A 22174-nucleotide genomic window follows, 5' to 3' on the forward strand; every position below is an offset into this window, starting at 1 on the left:
AGGTGTTGTTTTAGTTTATTTTCTTTCTTGTGATGTAATTGTATGTATTTGTTTTGTGCACTGTGCTCGTCTTGCGCTCAGTTGCGATATGAATAAAATTTAGCCATTCAAAAAAAAATGTAATTTTTGTTTGTGAGACAAGATTGTAAGCAGTAAGCACTTAATGATATAGTGATTACTTAACTTTGCAAACTTGATTATTACCAAGGAATTATCGCTCATTTTATTCTAGTTATTACTTTATGAATTCAAAAATTTAATCTTTGAATAAAGGATGAACATCAAACAGGTAGTTAAGCACTTAATGATATTCACTGTACCAAAAATTATTGATGATTGCTGTCTCAACTCAAACTCAACAAAATGTTTGAGCTGTTGCATCTCAATTTGTTATTCATTCTTACTTGTACACAAGAATTCTTGAGCTAAGACTGAACATCAAAACAAGAATCCCCATTCTACTTATATTAGTGAAATATTGATTTTCACTGTACCAAAAATATCCCAGATGATTGATTCTATCTCAACTCAAACTCAATAAAATGTTTGAGCTGATGCATCTCTACTTGTTTTTCTTGCATGTACAACAGAATTTTTGTCATGATGCTTAGCAGTGACAAATCTTTTAAGGTCAATTCCCCACCTACCACTATGACTTTTGTTTTTGTTAGCATTCGAAATTGCTTTATCTTCCGAGTCCTGCTGGATCCTCCTATTAGCATCATTGTCCACTGAAAAATCTGTATGTAAGTTATCATACGAAGAAGATGCCGCTGAGTTAGACGAAATTCCATAGTGGCCATGCCAATTGGATCCTGCCTCACCAAATATGTAATCTGAAAAGTCCACAGTACTAGCTGAGTCCTTGGTACTTGCAGTACTGCAAGAACTTGCATCAGAAGAGCTGAAAAGTGAGCTTTCGCTTGAAGAATCCACCAATGTATTTCTTCCCCGATAGTTGAATCTCCATTCTTCTGTATATGCAGATTCATTGGTATAGGAATCGTTGACAGCATTCCAGTTAGTGTGCTGTCCCTGCTTCTGCTGTACGGAGGGAGAATCAGCACCTGTAGCCATGGAATTTGATCGCGTCTTAGAAACAGCAGGAATGGCTTCCAAGTTCCTCCTCTTGAACTTTCCAGTTGAAAAGGTTGCATTGCTACTTACTGAACTCAGAGGCTTTGCAGAGTGCCTGAAGAATTTACAATTTAGTATAAAAAAGGTTATAATTTCTGCAGAGACACTATAAATAAAATCAATAAACATATCCAACCAAAAATTATACGTCAACCTCTGTAGCATTATTACCTTGCATAAAGAAGCATGTATGCCCTTTCTGATAAGACTCTCGACAATTCGACAGGTTCTACCTGAAGAGAAGCACAAATGCAATCCTCTATTTACATACAGAAATAAATAAATCTCATAAATAAAGTATGTATTTTCAACATTGCCGGTGCTTTTCAGAAGGTGTCATAAAAATTAATGACACAAATTGCAAGACATAAACTTATAATAATGCATTGTAATTTTTTAAAAAGACTTTGATATTCCTTTATATTTATATTTGAAAAAAAAAAGGCACAAGTAGCTTTCAAACCATCTCTACTATGCCATAGATTCTAACATATAGATGCAAATATTAAACTTTTGCTTGTTTAGAAGTAGAATTGTAGAAGGCGCTGTTGACAAAGTACTTGTTTCTCGTATTTATACAAACTTAAAAGAGGACTCGGGGCCAATTTCCTATTCAAATCACAAGCTTCTAAGAACCCCCCACATCACAGATTGATTATTAATGAACGGAAGTTTAGTTCATATGTTGAGGATAATAAGAGGACACATTTTAAGTCAATTAAACAGCATCAATTGTATAATCTCATTTTTCGGGGGGAGGAGGGGAGGGAAGCAGACAATCAGACACAAAAAGGAAATGCGGGAGAAAGCTCTCACCCTGCTGTCATCAATCCTGAACCATTCTCCTCGGATGTTCTTCACATAACAAACATAATGGCCTGAAAATGCAGCATTCATGATATCCAAATGGACAACAACTGCATAAAGACTGTATACTGGAGATTTATCCTTTGTTCCACTCATATATGGAGTCATATTCAGGACTTCAGGAAACTGAACTGACTTATTCAACTTTTCAAAGTTACCAGACTGCCAAAATAAACAACAGAACATGGATGAGAAAATCTAATATAAAAGCAAAATTACAAATCAACGAACAATGTACATAGACAAGAAAAACATCAACATTAATATTGGACATGCACCTGAAATCGTTTTAATACAATTGTAAGAATATTTGGTGCCTCCAATACTGTCAGCTTCTTCTTGGCTTTCTCATATGATTTACATCTACATAGCAAGAAAAACAAATAAAAACGACTTCGTAAATACAGCGAGTCTCATAGAAAAGGAAAGTCAAACATAAAAATTTAGGAATTTAAATCACAAGTTCGTCAATACTCCCTCTAGTCCTATTTATAAGAGATAATTAAGTTTTTCTTGGTCCTAAATAAAAAAATAGCACACTTTTTAAGTGTATTAATTATTGAAATTCCTTTTATACTCTTACTTTATTGTGAGTTTCATAGAAGTCCATCTTCGCTATGCAATTGGGTTTTCATTAAATAAGTATTGACGGTATTTCTGGGAAAAAAGTTAGCATTAACTATTTCGAATGTGCTTCCTTGGTCTTTGCGAATAGTCTTTTGCTTCCATATAACTAGGACCATAGGGAACAATAATGTAATATACAACCATTTGGGCCCCTCTAAACATTAAAGCAGAATAAATCATTGTTCATAAATCAGAATAAACAAAGTCAACTTAAAGTCATAAAATCCGTGGGACAGAATCCGCATTGAGCTTGGTACCTAAAGCTCTAATATCTAGTACAATATTAAAGCACGGAATTACGATCGTGATTACATCTCGTTTAATATAATTGCATTAGAAGAACCAAGAGCAATCAATTGCGAAGGAAGTCAAGTAGTCAACAGTTGTTCATTTTCTAATCTGAAGTAATAGAGTCCGAGTCATCAAACAGAACCGTTCAGCCCAATCACAAGGTCCCACAGAATTCTTTCCCAAACTCTACAAAGTATAGGGTTCAAATTCTCATTTGTCTATAATAGCAGTAGCATACTAGCACTATTTCAAAAAGAGAATCCAGAAAACCATTAAAAGATGACTATTTAAATCAACTTGACAGGATTTTATCAAAGCCCACAGTGTGTACTTGTTGGAAATTCCGCCTTCATTGCAGTCCACCCCTAGCAGTCTAATTGCGGCATTCAAGGTAGCTAAAATCGGGATTTTACGCATAATAGGAAAGGTGAAGTAAAATCGTATAATTGTAACATTAATCATAAGATTATACGAAATTCATAAATCTCAAATATATGCATACATACATTGAAATACTTATATAAATTTAAATTCATAACCATATCTCGCAACATAACCTAACAGCATAGTTGCATTTCCTCAAAATTCATAACAGCATAACTCACATAACATAACCATAGTCTCAAGATAAAACAGAAGCAGGAGAAACAATCGAAGTGAGAGGTGTAGTGTTGAAGTTACTTCGCTCTTCCAATTCTATAGGCGAACAGTTCCAGAAAAGGGAAAGAAACAGCGTGTGAATTCTTTGGAATTATGTGTCACACTTGCTGCACAGTTAATGTGCATGTGGCTATTTAAAAAACCAATTTTGTATGAAAAGAAAAAACCTTAATTTCTAAATGGGCCTTCTGCTGACCCACAAAATCAAACAGGTCATCTTCTAACCCGAGTTTGTGTCATTATTCTTCTAACTTGAGTTTGTGTGTTATTTTTCTAACTCGAGTTTGTGTCGTTATTCTTCTGACCCTAGTTATGAAACAGGTTTTCACTGATCCGCTCAAGTTTTAACTGCAAAACATAAATTAAATACACGACAACAACCAAGCATTTTTCAACTAAGTGGAGTCGGCTATGTGCAAGCCATGACGCCCATGACACGCGTCATATATTAGGTCCAAAGACAATATTTACATCTAAATAAGCCACCTTTGAGAATGGGATATCGGGATAATGAGATAGCCGCTATTTCAACTAATTATAATGACTACTACAACACACACTAGATGTTAATTTTTTGAGAGCTTTACACAGCCCTCCTTGGTGATTTTTTTAAAACAGTGTTTTTCCCTATCCAGATGGATAAATTCAGACGGAAGCGGTTTTATAGAATCGTGTGGGGCAGGGGGGTGAAGCTCACTATTTTTTCTGCAGTGGGCCTTAAGGGCCCAAAAGTTTTCTTTTACTCCCTAAACCTAGTTTGAAAACATGAGACAGCAACAACCACACATAACAAGCAGACACAAAAATGAAGAAAACGCACACAACAACCTGCTGCTGTACACACCATAGCCGCCGCACACAACAAGCAGATCTGGCCAAAAAACAAAGATATGCGTTGCAGGAAAATTCAGATCTGGCCATATCAGGTAAGAAATCCTTTCTTTCTTCAATTTTTCATCCCCTCCCCTGGTGTGTGCCGCGACGGGAGCGAAATGCAACGCGTTGTTCCTTCTGCGAAGCCTGGTGTAGCACTCACACTCTTAATATGTGGCACACCTGGCCTCACTGTAGCAACCAGCCACAGTTCTGTGGCGCATCAGTGCGATCACGGCGCTATTGACTACCTAGATCTCAATTTTTCTCTAATAAATGTACCCTAAATCCTATCTTGTCTTGAATAATAGTTTAAAATCCACACGTAATTTCCATATACCATTTGAAAAAAAGGAAAAATATTCAATTACTGCATAACATGAGTACTATAACAGCAATGTGTTATAACTTAAAAATAATAGGAAAAACTTAAACGTGGCATGGAATGAAGAGTGACAAACCTGCCACAATTATATTTATTATCTTTATCCAAGATTTCAGGCGCTGTAAACTGTCCAAGAGCCTCTTCCAAAGTATCAATATCCCCATCAATCTCAACAGTAAGATCCATCATTCTCTCATACATCTCAGATTTCCCTAGGCACCTTAAGCACTTTATCTGCATTTTGCAGCATAATAAAAAATTAATATGTATGTAAGCTATTATTTTCCATCCCTTTCTAGCTCAAATAAAAGTTGAAAATACAAATCACCATAAAATAGCTTGTTAGATTGAAAACTACCTTAGATCGTAGATAACCTCCAAAGGTGTACCCAATGAGAGTTGTTTCTTCTGTCAAAGGACTCGAAACACCGGCTTCTTTGAGGCAAATAGATTGCATTATATCAACTGCACCCCTGTCAATAGCAATTTCTCATATATACAATGCACAAAATATATTTTTTACAGCTGAAGAAGGAACATCATTGGCAAAGCATCAGCATTGGCAATTATTTGGCTCACCTCAAAAATTCATGTGCATCTTCCTCTCTCCCATGTCCAAGATGACTTCCAATCTTGTGTATCTTAGATAATATCCCAATTGGAGAAAGTGGAGAATTCCCTTCTTTTGCCTTCTGAATTAGATATTCAAACTCGCAGAAAAAACACCATCCCTTCTTCTGACCTAGTAAGAACATTGTGAAGATTCAATTATTAAAGGTCCTAATAGTTGAACAAGTTAAATCACGAAGATGTTATTAAGAGGTACTTGCATCGTTTCGAATGGAACCCTTGCAAAAGATACGATGTTAGAGGCTGAGTATACGCCAAACACTGGAGTACTGCATTAGCGTAACAGCTGCAATAGAGGCATTTCATTTGTAAGAGGGTATGTAATTATGAATCAAAGAAACAAAATACTACGTAGACAAACACTTGATGTGACCCCCTTGACATACACAAAACACGAAATCAAAACAAGCATTGAATACCAGTAAGAAAGTTCAACCGACCAACAACTAGAATGTTTCCTAATTATATTCTAATCTTATAATAACTTTAGGACTATGCAATGCAATAGAGCACTAAAATAATAAATATAAATCTTCAAAAAATGTATCAGACTCCTCATTGTCTCCTTCCTAATCTCTCATCCCTCTCACTAGAGCAGTTACATTACATCACATAAAACAAATTACACCAATCAATGTAAAGCAAAAAGAACTTTAAGTACCTGTTCCCACAGTTTGTAAGGCCAAACGGTAATTGTTTCACCTTGTCATAACAATAAAGCTCCACAAAAAGTTCATAAGGAAAGCCCAACTGCGAAAACATACAAGATTTAAATCACCAGCGACAAAAGTAATAATGATAACAAGAATAGTCAATTTCTAAATAAATAAGTCCAATATATTCACAACCTCATTTTCAACTGACATTTGATTGGATCTTGATTCTTTTGAGCTTCTAAACTGCTGGACAACTTTTTGCATTGATGTTTTCAAACCACTACGAATATTTTGTGGAGGATTTGGAGCAACGCTAAATTTTGAAGGCAATGCATGATAATTTTCAGTTTTTGTAGACATGGAATGTGAAATCAAATCCTCTTTAGCAGTTGATAATAGTTGATCACGAGAACTAGATGATGATCTTCGTCCTTCTTTGTACCTGGACAAATATGAATCTTCCACATAATCAGCTGCAACATCTTTATTTGAATTACTCGAGGAAGGCACAGCCCTGCCCTTAGAGGTATCTGCTACTGATTTTTCAACTGATTCAACTTTTTGTTTGTGTTCGTGGCCAACCAAATTTGATGCCGCATCATGAGATGTGTCAAATTTGACTTTTGGAACTTTTGATTTAAATCCAGACTCATCACTGTTGTTACTAGACTTTTTCTTGCTTCTTTTACTTGAACTACAATTCTTAACTTCAATATTGACAGGATTTTTAGATTCCAAGGGAAATGAGGTGGGTAACACGGTTTCGTCGCTGTCGGTGGAAGCTACACATGTGTCATCAGCAGTATTATCATGAACAGGTTTCGTAAATGTGTCATGAGTCTCATGACGGTTATCATCAAATGATTTTCTTGCAGCAACAGACGGATTAAAGTTGGAAAGTGAGTCATTGTAAGATCCAGCACCATATTTTCCTTTGATTTCTGCATAGAACAACATAATGAGATTTCTAATCTAAGACATTACCATGATATGACTCTCGAAACAACATAATGAGATTTCTAATCTAAGACATTACCATGAAGATCAAACTGTGTTTCTGATACTGACGCTCTACAAGTAATATTTCCGTCTTCGATATTCCTAGTAGTTGTAACCGAAGGACAACATTCGTCCTTGTGGCCTTGCCTCCAGTGACTAATTTGACACTTACCCGAACTACAAGAAAGCATGCTTGTGTAAATGAATAACAACTAGAGATGTCTGGAGATATTTAACTGAAGAGAGAACAAACATGGGCACACAAAAAACTAGAGATATTCAGGAATGCGCAATGTCAAACAAATCATCGTAAAACTACACACTACAATAAAAATAAAAAATCCAAGCTCTACATAATCAGATAAATTTCAACAACAAACACACACACACATAATACTAAGGCTACATTTTGATTGAGATTTTTTTAGGTGAGGATGGGATTTGTCTAAATTAAGAAAGCTATGTAGTGTGATTGAAATGTTATATAGTGTATGTTTGGTATCACGGTGAGTATGTCAGAATCACGGTCACTCCAAAAGCTACACTATGTAGCTTCTGCAAAATGGATCACCGTGATTCTAGCATACTCACTGTGATGCCAAACATAAATAGTTATCTATCACATCACTCTTTCAATTTTGTCAAAAGCATATCTCATATAAATATACAAAATATAGACTAAAAATACCCTAAAAAGCTAAAACTGTTTCCCCTATAATGTTTCAAAAAAACTTATGTTCTTAACTAAATAGTACCCCACACATTTCTCAATTTCAAACAATCACATGCAGAACATTAACAAAAAAAAAACTATTTTTCCAATTAAAAAACAAAACTTTAAGAAATGAAACAAAAAACAAACCAGTATCTAACAGCTTTGCAACGAGCACATCTCATGGTAGTAGGTGAATAACAAACAGCACACTGATACCACTCTGAAACAGGAACTGAATTTGAATTTGAATTTGAATTCAAATTTGAATCACTATAATTAGCTGAAACATCATCATAAGTAGCTGAATCAGCATAAGCTTCAGCCATGGCAGCAGTATCTTGAACTAACATTATAACCTCTTCCTTTTTCGCTTCCGCATTCTTCCAAACATAACGAATCACTACAAACCCCAAAAGCAAAAACAAATAAACAAAACCTTGTAACCCTAAAATCTCAAAAATCAGCATTTTTTGTTAAATCTTATCCTGTTTCCAACACAGGATCCACGGAAGAGATAGTTTACAACGCATAGGGTTTCCGATAAGGGTAAAATGGGAAAGTAGCGTCGGTGAGAAGAAAGTAACAGAGTAGAACCGTCACTGTTTTTTTGTGTGTTGTTTTTGTTTCTTCTCTGTTTTTTTGGTGTTGACGAATTGAGAAAATGGTGCGACACAGCGATCTATTTGTCGTTTCTATTGTCTTTTTCTTCTTTGAATTGCCGTTTACACATCTTAATCATATTAATTAAAAATTAACGTTTTAAGTCTCTTTTTTTAATTTTGTTTATGATTTAATTATGTTTTAGTTTATCTATATATATAATTCCTAGATAGTTCTCCTACTATCCATCTTAACCCTAATCCACATCACCATTTACATCCAATTAAATCACACAATAATGCCACATCACTTTCTTATATTATATCATTTTCATTTTTTTTTTCACATCACTTCCTTATATTATATCATTCTCATCTCTATTTTTTTTATATTATATTAATCTCATAATAAATAATAAAGAATTATGATTCTCCAATTATCCAAAAATTGATGTCACAAGATGTTACAATTTTCTACATTATTATTGAATTCTACCTCTCCAATTATCCAAAAATTGATGTCACAAGATGTTACACTCTTCTACATTATTATAACATTTCTTAGTGACAATGAAGATGAACATAGTTGGATTCTCTTTCAACATTTATCCCATTTAAATGTCAACCATTTTCATAGAAACAACAAAGAGTTTATAATTTAGTCACAAAAAAAAATACGAAGAGTGTATACATTATTGACTTAATTACATTATAATTTTAGAGAAGAGTGAATGTTATGCAAAAAGTTAGGTTATGAGATTGAAATATATAATAACCATTAGCATTATCATATTTCATTCAATTTTGATGGTCCGTACTCATTCTCTATACATATAGGTATATATATTGGTTGGAGGAAGTGATAAGTACATCACTTTTATATTATTATTATTATTATTATTATAATTTTCATTTTATAATACTTATTGTTACAATTTATACGAATAATTTTTCAACATTAGAATATAAAATATTACATAACACCTGTGCATCGCACGGGTGTGGGACTAGTTGATTAAAACGTTAGGTGAATTTAATATTTACCTACTTTTTGAGCTTTGGTATTTTTTTGTAACTACTTACTACTGTTTTTTTTTTTCTTTCATTTTTACCACCGGTTTAATCTGGTTTTGAGTCAGTTTTAGAGCTTCCAACATCCTTTCGATCGCAATTACGGAAAATCGAACTGTGATTTTTCTTATTAAGTTCAGTGACAATCACCACTAAACCGACTAACGATCGGTTATTTACTGCTGTTGTTGTTGAATTGAAGATATATTATTAATGGCTTTGAAGATTTGAGAGGAGAGTAGTAGAATATAATCTTTGTATATTTTGAGAAAGAAACCGGGGAATCTTGAATGCGTTAATGTGCTTTTTGATCATTTATGAGTAACACACTTGAATTGGATCATAATTTACTAACTATTATTACTGTGGCAGATGAGTTTGCTTCAATAAGAAAAGTTGGACAATGACAAACTGACATTGATGTGTTTTATTTTATCCTAATGTGTTTGTTTTATATCACTTCACTAATAATAAATTAAAGGGTCTTGTTAACATGTGCCCTAAGGGCACATGTTAAGATATACAAAAATAGAAATTCAACATTTAATGATACAAGAAATTTAATGCTTCAAAAGTCAAAATGCACAAATTAGCATTTAATAATTTCTATTTTTGCTTCCTTAACATGTGCCTTAAGGGCACAAGTTAACATTTTCCTAAATTAAATAGCAATAGGGTTATGCTAACTACAAATGTCTTAGTTGTAGCGGTGTTTGCGAGTTGGTTTGGTTTGATTTTAAGTGAATTTATTGTCTAAATTGATCAACAATATATGGATTGGTTTTAGTTGAGTTTAAATGTTTTCAGCATAAAACTCAAACTAAACTAAATTGATAAACAGGTTAAACTAAACTAAGTTGTTTCTCTTTATCTATAGAAGATTTTATTGGATAATACATTCAAAAGAAGAACACTAAATTGATACAACATAAATTACTAAAACTTCATTGAATTAGTGCTCTTCTTTTGAATGTATTACTCGATAAATCTTCTATAGATAAAGAGAAACAACTTCTAATTTGAGTTTGTGTTCATTTGGTAAAATATAATGAATCATAACCAAGATAATATATTGAATCAACTTTTTTAAACAAGGGACATTCAAAAGATACATGATTAGGAGACTTCGTTACTTAACAATCGTTCACACAATAATGAGCATAGTCATTTACACTATGAATGAAGCATCAAGATCATCTCCCGCCACCTTACTTATGTCAATAAGCCACCACTTCGACCATCTACATATCTTCCCACCAAGTGGAATATCTCATCGACCCTTCCACCACACTACTACAATCTAATTAATATACTTCCTCCGTCCCAAAATATAAGCAAACTGGAGTCAACAAAAGTGAATGTATCTGGACTAAATTTTAAACCAAATTCATCAACTTTTATTGACCACTTTTTGCTTATATTTTGGGACGGATGAAGTATTTGTCTAGCAATACCTTAAATCTTAACCTCCAACATCATTTATCTATTGTAACTACTTCCTTCGTCGCAAAATATAAGGCCTAGTTGACCATATCACGTATTCCAATGCACAATTTTGATCACCAATATCTTTAATTGTCTATTTGTAAAAATTATAAAAATTTGATATTTTGAAAATACTCATCAAAACAAATCAAACAAGATCTCATATGATAATGTTTACAAGATGAATGAATAGTACATTTAGTCAAAGTAGCTCTTATATATTGAAACAGATGGAGTAAATTAAATGATCCCAAGTCACGCAATCATAATCCACCTTTTTTTATAAAGACACCTTATCCCATTTAACACAGCGCACCCTTCGGCCTCCTCGCATTCCCCAATAAAAAAAAATATTTAAACAAAGACTCAATTTTAGAAATGATACCTGAAATACAACATCTTTAAAGAAAAAAAAAAGTAAACTAGTATTATAACCGGAACAATTTTTTTGTAATCATATAGTTATTTACCTTGCATTAAGATTTAAGTATAGTCGTCGGTGACAAAAAGAATACCTTGTGACGTTTTTTTAATCAAATAGTTTAGTAGTTAGAAATTTTACCATTAAAGCCACTAGGTTTTGTCTAATGGTGAGAAGTTTTGGTAGTACGCTATAGATCATGAGTTCGATTCTCATCTCATTATAAATAAATAAAATGTCATCATTAAAATGAATAAATGAGGTACTAAGGTTCGAATTAAATTAAACTAACAGGATATTTAGTGAAACTCATGGGATATTTAGTGACACATTTAAAGTTCTTATCTCTACATGTTGGACCCGTTAATTTATTAGTCATATCAGCTTACTTGAAAATAGGTTGCATGACAAACCTCTAAACAACCCATTATACTAAATTAAGCTTTGAGAAAGCTATGTCATACCTAAACATAATTTTTCTCAGTTACATGTCAAACTTACATCTCAAGTTTTCCTATCATGTCCCACATGTTTAACCAAAGTCTTGTGAGGTCTAACATATTTCAATTTCTCTACGAATAACAAAAGAAATTGCATTGATCAATAACAAAGTAAAATGTGCCAAAAACACATGCATTAATGCTTCCCAACACAGTCCAACATATGAATTATCAAATATGTTAGGTTTGCATCGGTTGCAAGTGAAAAATTATGTACCCTGGAACATATGGGGGAATATATTACTTATATGATTTTGTTTATTTTTTTTAGTTTTTGTTTATCTGCTGGGGACGTCGCAACATGCGATGGGGTAGGAGGTGTGGAGGACCTCCTTCACCGCCTGTTGTGGGGATTCGGGTAGCCCCTGAGGTTTGGGAGTTGCCCCCCGCTGCCCTGGAGGTTCCGGTTTTAGCACCGCTATAATGGTACCAGACCCCCAAAGAGAGTCACATTTCTTTATAAATAAAGTCCAAAAGCCCATTTAGCCCTTTAGACTAAGGCGTGACTATAGGATCTCACAGTGTCGGAATGAGTTGAAGACGAGATGTGGTGTCCAGTAAGATATATAGGGCGACGCGAGAAGGGGAACAATGATCAAAACATGCATGGTGCTTAGGGCAGTGCGGCCTCTTTCATTTCCTGACGTTGGGTGGGGTGACCCACTTCTACTTACGCGAACTCCCCGCTCCATTTCCTCAAAGCCCGGCTGCAGAGTCGGCCCCTCCTTCGGTCGGTTCATGAGCTGCCAAAAGCAAACTCTACGCTCGGTAGTGATGAAAGTACAAAAGCAAGTATTTTCAGTATATCGTATCCACAGGGACTAGTGCGATATTAAGTGTTGATTTACAATATCCATGATTTTAAGTGCGGGTTTTGTATGAATTTTGTTTCGGAACATAAAGAGTGCGATATATTAAAATGATTAGAATTTCAGAGAGAAGAAATTGTCGGGATTAGATTCATTATTTCATTAACATGTATCATTTAACCATTAGCATATATATATTTCATTCACCAATCATTATCATCACATATCACTCGTCAAACGTATCCGTGTCCGGATTACGCCGTGAAATCTATTATATCTATTAACCTTCGACGTCTCGAATCATTAATCGATATAATAGCTTTAAGCTCTGATATTTTAAGTGATTATTAAACTCAAAATCTATGTCTAAACTTTGAAATTTAACAAGTGATTATCTTAACTTTTGATTCAAATAACATATGTCTATATCATTCAAATCTTTGAAATAAACAAGTAAAACAAGGCATCACTCATAATGATTGATAAAAAAAACATATATACCATTATTAAAATGAGTACATGATCATAAAATAATTACATCTAATCCCAACAACAAGGAAATTAGCTACACATAGCCATGATCAACTTACAAAAGTGAAGAAGTGAAGAAATGAGGAACATAGCACTTGATTTCTCAAGTTGTGATGAATCCACCTTCAAAACCTCCTTAGAACCCTAAATCTATGATTTCTCTCATATGAGATCTATTACAAAGTGTTTTTTTTCTAAATTTTATCATCTGATGGCTATTTATAGACTTTCAGAATTAATGAGTTCGCTGAGCGAATATGAGGTTCGATGAGCGAACTTGTTACTTCACCAAGGGGTTTTCTGACACGTATCACAAAACAGCCTTACTCAGCATTTCTTCGCCAACTCTCGCCAGCTACCCAGAACACTCTGCCTGTGTTCGCCAACTCTCGCCAAGGTTCGCTGAGCGAACTTCACTTGATGTTGTTCGCTGAGGCTCACTGCTTCTCGCCATGGACCCTTGGACCACTGTCTTTGTTCGCCAGTGTTCGCCAGACTTCGCTGAGCGAAGGCTTCAAATCCTGCCCTTTTTATCGGCAATTCCTAACAAAATGTTTGGGATTGAAAAACTCTTGATCATGATAATATTTACATCAAAGAGGGAAGTTTTACTTAGCATTTCCTTCAAAACAAGTTATCAAGTGCCCAAATTCAATATGTATTTTTACTAATATTTGGCATTTATCAGGTAGCTACTGGATCTAATGCACCATTCTTCGGCTTATTACGAACAATTTCGATGTACCAAATCGTCTTGTGTTTCATCAATCTTCGGGCTACGAAATCGGGAGAGAATGGGCTACGGAAAGCTAAATGCCGTAGTGTTTAGCTCAATGGATATAGTCCTATGACTAAGCAAGAGCAGACGATGGAACTAGCAATACAATAGTAAGCTAGTAAAGTATTCAATAACCCTAGGAATGGAAAATTAGGATTATAATTTGACGCATATTTGATGAGTTTATGAACTAGCTGGTTATTTTATTATCTTATAATATACACCATTTTAACAATATATCGAAAATAATAAATCTTAAAAGACTCATCAACAAACTCAAGGTTCATATGTGTTCGGTTCAAAGGCATTTTCATCATAATATGTTTTCTACAAATTTGATGTTTTTGATTAAGAGCATTCAAACACTAATTTATTTGCAAGTTTTTCAGCACTAGGAAATTTGTGCTAATCCATATTTGCTATATTATTTCAAGTACTAATCAAACATTTTACTAGTTCTATAACCGTATCAATACACACCACATCTACCACGATCTTACACAACTTAAACTACCAATAATCAACTTTTTAAAAAATAGACCAAGTATATTGATATGGCATGTGAGTTACTATTCACATATCGTTGACTTGGTTAAAATTAGTGGAGATCGGCTTTTTGCAAAAGTGTTATTGTCAAAGTTATGGAGTCAACATTATAAGTTTATAAAAATTAAGGGATCAAAAGTGCAATTTAGACTATTGTTAAATTGGTGCTAAGTGCTAACATCAGCTAGGAAAAAAAAAATATTGAATTCCCAATTAGATCAACTCTATGAAGGGTTATAGTTTACTACTAGAAATTTAGAATTTGGATGGAAAAAATGTTGGAAAAAGTCTCTTTAGACCCCCTCAATATTATCTAAAGCCCCTTAACATGCTCCGAAAACGTTTTAAGTTGTGTTCATGTTGGGTCTCTCACTACAGGCTTAATATTGTTGCACATAATTGAAATGTTGGGCTGACAGCAGTATCCCATATGTATATGCTTTTTACAAAGAAAAACTTTGCTATAAAAATTAAGTTTTTAATCTCAATTGATAGATAACGACATCATATGATTTTCATTTGGTGTTTTTCACTTATTTATTTTAAGTAGTAAGTTTTTAACTACTAAATTATTTGACAGGAAAAATATATATCTCGCTAAAATTTCTCTTCTAACCAAATTTTGTGATACATATGAGTTGGAGATCAAATTTCAAGTTCCTTATTAATTGGACTAATTTATTATTGGTATAGGAAGTGTATACTATTGGTATTATTTCTTTTTTCGGTCAAGTTCTGTTGGTATTACTTCTCTACATTAATTGATACACTTGTTTAAATTTAAATTATGAAATTTTTTTAAAACAAAGATAATAATTTCAAAAAATTAACTTTTTGCTACTGATACTATGATATAGCTATAAAGTTTTTATTTGTCGTTTAACGGTGACTAATCTCTATTGGTGGAACTGCGAGGCACACAAAATGAGTCTTCTCTTTAAATTTAATTTTTTCATACGTAAGAGGTTGATATCAAATCTATGACCAGTTGTGAAATTAATTTTCTTATCATTTCGCATAAAAATAAATAATTTTTTTTATCATTTAAACAAGCAATATCATATAGGCAAAATGTATGTATATGTCCTTTAAGTTTTACGTTTCTATCATATAGGTACTTTATGTTTTTTAAGTATCAAATAGATCCTTTAAGTTTTTTAAGTATTAAATAAGTCCTTTAACTTTTACGTTTGTATCATATATATCCTTTAAGTTTTACGTTTGTAACAGATAAATCCTTAAAAAATAGGACCTAGATGTTAAAAATTACAAACTTAAAGGATGATATTTAAAAACTTAAAGGACATATTTGATACTTAAAAAACTGAAAGCACATATATGATACAAACATAAAACTTAAATGACCTATAGATGCATTTTGCCTAAAATATAATATTGGATGTTCTTGTAACACAGTTAGTAGAGACACTACATTATATATGCAGAGATAAAATTTAAATTTGAGATTATTACTTTAAGAAATAAATTTCTAATCACCATGTTATTTGAACCCAAAATAAGTAGAGTATTGAGGATTGTTTATTGATATATTGGTAAAATTTAATAAAAACATCCACATTGATGAAGTTAAATACGTATAGATTACAAAAGTTAGCATCAACGACGCTTTGGCCGAGTGGTTAAGGCGTGTGCCTGCTAAGTACATGGGGTTTCCCCGCGAGAGTTCGAATCTCTCAGGCGTCGTTTTATCATTTTTATGCTATTTTTGAAGAAAATATAGAAGTAGGGCCCGCAACGGGTGAGAGTTTGCAACTAGGGAAGGTTTAGTCTGCGGGTTGTTTGGTTGTCGCCTTCTGCCTGCCTGCCCCAGACACTACCTCTAACTTAATCAATAAATGCCTCGTATTCCTCATAATTTTTTTTTGAAAGGTCATAACTTTTTTTCGGAAAGCTCGTATTCCTCATTTGTATGAGGACTTCTTCAACTATATGATGCAATAATTATACTCCTATATATGAGGATAGGATGATATGGTCATTAAAAAAAATATGTCATGAGGATAGGATGATATGGTTATTAAAAAATACTCCTATATATGATGTCCTATAGTATAATTCAATCTATAAAGATATAGTAATATACTAATATACATTATTTTTGACTTATTCATTTAAGGTGATATTGATTTGGCTATTAGGATTTTTTTTCCATGTATAGATAGACTAAATAAAAGAGCGATAGACCTGATGCGATTGATAGACAAGTTGATGATGTTAATAGTAGGTTTAATTCCGTGATAAAAGTGTTATGTTTTCAAACAAATTTGTCTACCGAAACTGCTATTTGTTTTATACCAAAAATGAAAGAAAAGGCAAGCAAGTCAGGGATTCCCCGAGCTGCTATCTTGATATCAATCCTTAAAATCCTGAAAATGAAAATTTACAAATAAATAAAGAGGTTTAAGGAGAGACCGTAAAATTTGTTTTAAAAAAAAAAGAGAGAGAGATTTAAGGAAAGCGATGTAAACGCTTGAGAAAATGCGAGAGAATTATTTTTCTTTTGAGATCACATCAACTCACTTTTATAAAGTATTCTTTTTAAAAAAAACAATGTAAAGTATTTTAAAACTAATTATGTAATATGAAAAATAATCTTTTAATTTTTTATAATCATTCTCCACTTAAATTAATCACATTTAAAACACATCAGACACTAAATATGAATATCTCCTTGTCGGTCAAAAATTTAAACTTTTTTTTCATCATGTTGTAAGAATTTAATCATTCTACTATATTCAACCTCATTTGTCCGTGTAAAATCAATCATAAAAATATCTATCAAAACTGTTTTACAAAATAGTATGTTTGTGCACTTTTCTGTGTTTAATTAAAAAAAATCCATCATTCCATCATAAAAACTATATTATCCGAAATAAAATATTGGTTGCCACTACTATAATTCACTTGGTCAAGTTGGTCATTATATTAGTCAGCCATTCCCAGCATCAAGGACATATGGAGAATTGGAGATGCACATGTAATGCTTCTGGATGATAATTTTGGTAAAGTCAATAAAACAGAATAGAATATGATCCTCTCCAACCAAAGAATTTTAACCATTCAACTTTTCGTCATAGTGCTTACTTTGTCAATTAGTTCATCTTACTGTTTCTCTTTGTCAAAGTGAAACTTTAGTAGGTTATATTTGTGGTGGTTGGTTCTCTTTCAGATCAGGTTGAATTTACTTGGCTGATTTACGAAATTTCATCTATGTGAATTCCTACCTGAGGTTGTGTTGGGACGTGAAGGGAAGTATCAATGGATCGGATTTGATCAATCATTTGGTTTATATTCTTTTTAAGTAATTATACAAATGACTTTAACATCACATTTTCCCTTAAAACGTTGAAGAAAGCTAAAATCTTAAGTTATTTGGTTTATATGTCCTTCCGTCAGCTATATGATGCTAAACTTCACTCTTTAAACTAACTCGAGACTTAAATTACACTTAATATATCTAAACAGGCCGAACATTAAAAAATTAATGGAATGCAAACATTGGTGTAAGTGGAAAATTGATGTATGTGAAAAAATTGTTCTATGAACATAACTCAATTGGTAGAAATATTATATTATATATGCAAGGCCGGTGTTCAAATTCAAAATTTTTCACTTACTCCAGAGTCAACTTTTAGTCATTAGACTACTTAATAAAAACAATGTATGTGGAAAATATTGCCGAGATAGTTTATGAATAGTTAAGAGATTCAAACACAAATGAGTGCATCTAACATTTTCATTTAAAAACAAAATTAAACAATGTTATCAGTAATAGTCGTACAAATAACAAATAATTCTCAAATTCAATACCTATATTTTACCACGGGATCAAACCTTTGAAGTTTACAGGAGTTAATCTTTAAAATCATTGTTATGATCAATGATTTATTTAATCACTTAATTAAGTCCAACATAAAATCAGAAAAATCCAGAGCATAAGAATGTTTATTATAATTTAGTCCAAAAAAATGTTTATAAAACTCAATTTTTGCTTTGTGTCTCTTTGCTTCATTTTTTGTTTTCCTTTTTTTATTGGTTTGACTTATGTTGCCATTTATTTGTTCTTATTATTTTAATATACTTTTAGCTTAAAAATTGCTACAATTTTGTTCTTTTGATTAAGTCCTAGTTCAAATTTCGGTCCCGTATATTACATTACATATAATATTTTTTTTTTATTTTGCTTTCACCACTAGTTGAATCTGGTTTGAGGGTTAGTTCTGACATCAAGTGATTTCAGCTCCCTTCCGATCGCAGTTGCGGGGATCGAACCGCGGTCCTCCCTACCAAGTTCAGCGTCAATCACCACTGAACCAACTAACGAATAATATGTTTATTAACCAAACTATATGTTCACGGGGAAATATTGCTACAACTTAAATTAATGAAATTTTTTTATAAGAAAAAGATAAACATAAATAACACCAAAAATATATGATTTGCTTGACTTTATTAATTGAGATTAATTTATATGAATTGTTTTCATTTTTATCGCACGTATTTGATTCATTGGACCTCCTAATCTGATTGCTGTCAGTTTTAGCATTAAGTGACCCCGAATGCTAAAACTGACCAACTTTATTTGTTCATAAAATATCTCCACATATTAATAAAGTGATATCAAATTAACATAACATTGTAATACTAACATTGAATATAAAAAAAAAATATTGTATGTTCATATTTATTATACACATATTCTTAATAAAGTCAAAGCTTAATATGTGTTTTTTTTATAAACAAAATCTTAATATATGTGTAATATTACTTTAAAATATAATTAGATACGTGTGTAAAAAATGTAAATATAAATTAGTTAAAATAGTAAAAAAAATAGCTTAAATATAAATTAGTTTAAATAGTAAAATATAAATTCAAATAGTTTCGATCATCATTGATAAAAAAAATATAAAAAGGTTCGATCATGACGCTTGCCTACCGAGAAAATTTGATTTTATTTTTTATCTTTTTTTTGGTACAAAATTCGATTTTATTTTAATTCAAAGTCAAATCATTTAATTTTTGTTATAAAAATAATTATTGTGACCTTGACCAAAAGAAAAAAAAATCATTATTGTTACCAAATATTGGGAAAAACGTTTATATTAAAGTAATAAGTATTAAATTAATCATAATCAAATAGTATGAGACAAAAAAAAATTAATCTATTATCAAAAAAAAAAAAAAATAATCAATAGTAATATTCCGAAAGAAAAAAATCCATATATTTCCTATATATATTTTCTTATATAAATATTTTCCATATCTTCTAAAAAAATAAAAAATAAAAACCTCCTATTATTGCCTTTTCAAAAAAAACAGCCTTCTGAGAAACGCGTTATTTAATTATTATTACACGATATTTTGACCAGTAACTCTGTATCTTTTCCACCAATTATGCAAACTGTAATCGCGTAGAAGCACTACCCTAGATGCTTCCAAAAAAAATAAAATCAACTATAAATTCTCTCTTCACATCCCTTATTTTCTTCACACCAAAAACAACAAACGTTATTTCCTTTAGCATATGTCTCAAAGGCCTTCTGTTCCTCACTCTTCTTCTATAGCCTGTGGCCTTCATTCCCATCTCCTGGTTTCCAGTGAGATGTCCTCTAACTCCAATTGGTCCTTTTCCAATTAATTCATTCTTTTGTATTCATTATTAATTCTTTTTTATTCTTCTTACAATTTTAAACCCTTTTACCAAAAACAAAACATCATGGGTGTTAAAGGTTTTGTTGAAGGTGGTATTGCTTCGATTATCGCTGGATGTTCTACACATCCTTTGGATCTTATTAAGGTTCGGATGCAACTTCAGGGAGAAAACGCTCCTAAACCGAACCCGGTTCAGGTTCTTAGACCAGCACTTGCTTTTGGCCAAACCGGATCAGCAACCTCGATCCACGTGGCAGGGCAAACTGCGGTTCCACAAGCGCGTGTGGGTTTGGTTTCGGTTGGAGTTCGTCTTGTTCAACAAGAGGGTGTTAAGGCTTTGTTCTCCGGTGTTTCTGCTACCGTGCTCCGGCAGACGCTGTATTCTACTACCAGGATGGGTTTGTATGATATTCTGAAGAATAAATGGACGGATCGTGAAGCTGGCGGGACTATGCCGCTGGCTCGTAAGATTGAGGCTGGACTTATTGCTGGAGGAGTTGGAGCTGCGATTGGAAATCCGGCTGATGTTGCTATGGTTAGAATGCAAGCCGACGGGAGACTCCCGGCGGCTCAGAGGAGAAACTATAAATCTGTTGTTGATGCCATTACTAGAATGGCTAAGCAGGAAGGCGTGACCAGTCTATGGCGCGGGTCATCACTTACCGTTAACCGCGCCATGCTGGTCACGGCTTCCCAGTTGGCATCTTATGATCAGTTTAAGGAGATGATTTTAGAGAAAGGTGTGATGAAAGATGGACTTGGGACTCATGTGACAGCGAGTTTTGCGGCTGGGTTTGTGGCAGCAGTTGCTTCGAATCCGGTGGATGTTATTAAAACTAGGGTTATGAATATGAAGGTGGAGGCTGGTAAGGAACCATCTTATGCTGGTGCATTGGATTGTGCTATGAAAACGATTCGTGCTGAGGGTCCTATGGCTCTTTACAAAGGATTTATTCCTACAATTTCGAGGCAGGGACCTTTCACTGTTGTTCTGTTTGTTACCCTGGAGCAGGTTCGCAAGGTGTTGAAGGATTTCTGAGTTATAGGATCGATGACCGATGATGATGGCGAAGAAGTTTAGCTTTTAATTTGATTCCAATAAACTGTTCTAATGTGATGTTCATTTTGATGATGTTATTGATTAATGAAAACCATGGATTTTAAATTGCTATGCAAATCTTGTTCTAAGATGATTATTTTGATGATGTTATTGATTAATCAAAAACCATGATTTTTAATTTGCTATATAAAATTTGATATCAGTGACAAATTAAGAGTAATTGTGGTCGGTAAGAACCTGCATTCATGTAGTTGGAGTCGGAGATTGTTTGATCTTGATCGGAGCTCAGTATTTTAAATTATAAACTAAAAATCAAATTCGGCTTAATTCAACCGTCTGAATAAAGTCCGGCAAGACAGAAAATCGGACAAGACTGGACGGTTCATGTTGTCTTGACTTTGAATTTTTGCTGATGGCAGAGAATCCGAGTTACATAAACAGCTGTGATGTGCTATTAAAAAAAGATAACTGTGATGCTGTTGAAACATTTAAAAATCTTTACGTTATGCAATTAGTAGTAATATAATGTAAACTATTAGGAGAAACATTAAACATGTTAAATGTTTTTACAAGTTGGGACTTTGACAATTTGAGACAACAAATCAGCATTTGTTGCAATTTTTTACAATAAATTTTTCTATGAAATGGGAAAGGAATTGCGTGTACGTAATTATATAAGTTAGGTGAAAGTTCCGAATTTGTTTTTTTCATATCATATTTTTGAAAGGAAAGTGCAACTAGTTTTGAAACGAACTTTGGCAATGAGTTTGTTTCAATCAATAAGAAGTTGACATATTCATACCATATAGTAAATTGCTTACATTAGATTCAATTAACCTAAAATTTGTTTCTATTTTC

General features: G+C 32.9%; 2 protein-coding genes and 1 non-coding gene across 4 annotated transcripts; 2 read left to right on the plus strand and 1 right to left on the minus strand.

Annotated features, from left to right (window-relative positions):
* Nucleotides 1–305: 305 nt before the first annotated feature.
* LOC123903815 (ubiquitin carboxyl-terminal hydrolase 17-like) lies at nucleotides 306–8573 on the minus strand. Of its 2 annotated transcripts, none has more exons than XM_045953456.1 (12): nucleotides 7988–8573; nucleotides 7163–7302; nucleotides 6319–7067; nucleotides 6132–6220; nucleotides 5671–5756; nucleotides 5420–5582; nucleotides 5199–5313; nucleotides 4917–5074; nucleotides 2283–2367; nucleotides 1954–2166; nucleotides 1309–1370; nucleotides 306–1192 (listed from the first exon to the last, which is right to left on the minus strand). In XM_045953456.1, the coding sequence occupies exons 1-12, from the start codon at nucleotides 8305–8307 to the stop codon at nucleotides 535–537; spliced, it is 2838 nt and encodes a 945-aa protein (XP_045809412.1). In that variant the 5' UTR covers nucleotides 8308–8573; the 3' UTR covers nucleotides 306–534. The 2 variants fall into 2 exon arrangements, with proteins under 2 accessions (XP_045809412.1, XP_045809413.1); XM_045953457.1 differs by having other exon boundaries at nucleotides 7163–7361; nucleotides 7988–8083.
* Nucleotides 8574–16202: 7629 nt separating this feature from the next.
* TRNAS-GCU lies at nucleotides 16203–16284 on the plus strand. Its single transcript has one exon. It is a non-coding gene; the product is annotated as a tRNA-Ser (tRNA).
* Nucleotides 16285–19980: 3696 nt separating this feature from the next.
* Nucleotides 19981–21433, plus strand: LOC123903816 (mitochondrial uncoupling protein 5-like). The gene has a single exon (XM_045953458.1). The coding sequence runs from the start codon at nucleotides 20321–20323 to the stop codon at nucleotides 21293–21295; it is 975 nt and encodes a 324-aa protein (XP_045809414.1). The 5' UTR covers nucleotides 19981–20320; the 3' UTR covers nucleotides 21296–21433.
* The last annotated feature ends 741 nt before the right edge of the window (nucleotides 21434–22174 follow it).

This window comes from Trifolium pratense, linkage group LG2 (assembly GCF_020283565.1).
Source record: "Trifolium pratense cultivar HEN17-A07 linkage group LG2, ARS_RC_1.1, whole genome shotgun sequence".
Classification (NCBI taxonomy): Eukaryota; Viridiplantae; Streptophyta; class Magnoliopsida; order Fabales; family Fabaceae; genus Trifolium; species Trifolium pratense.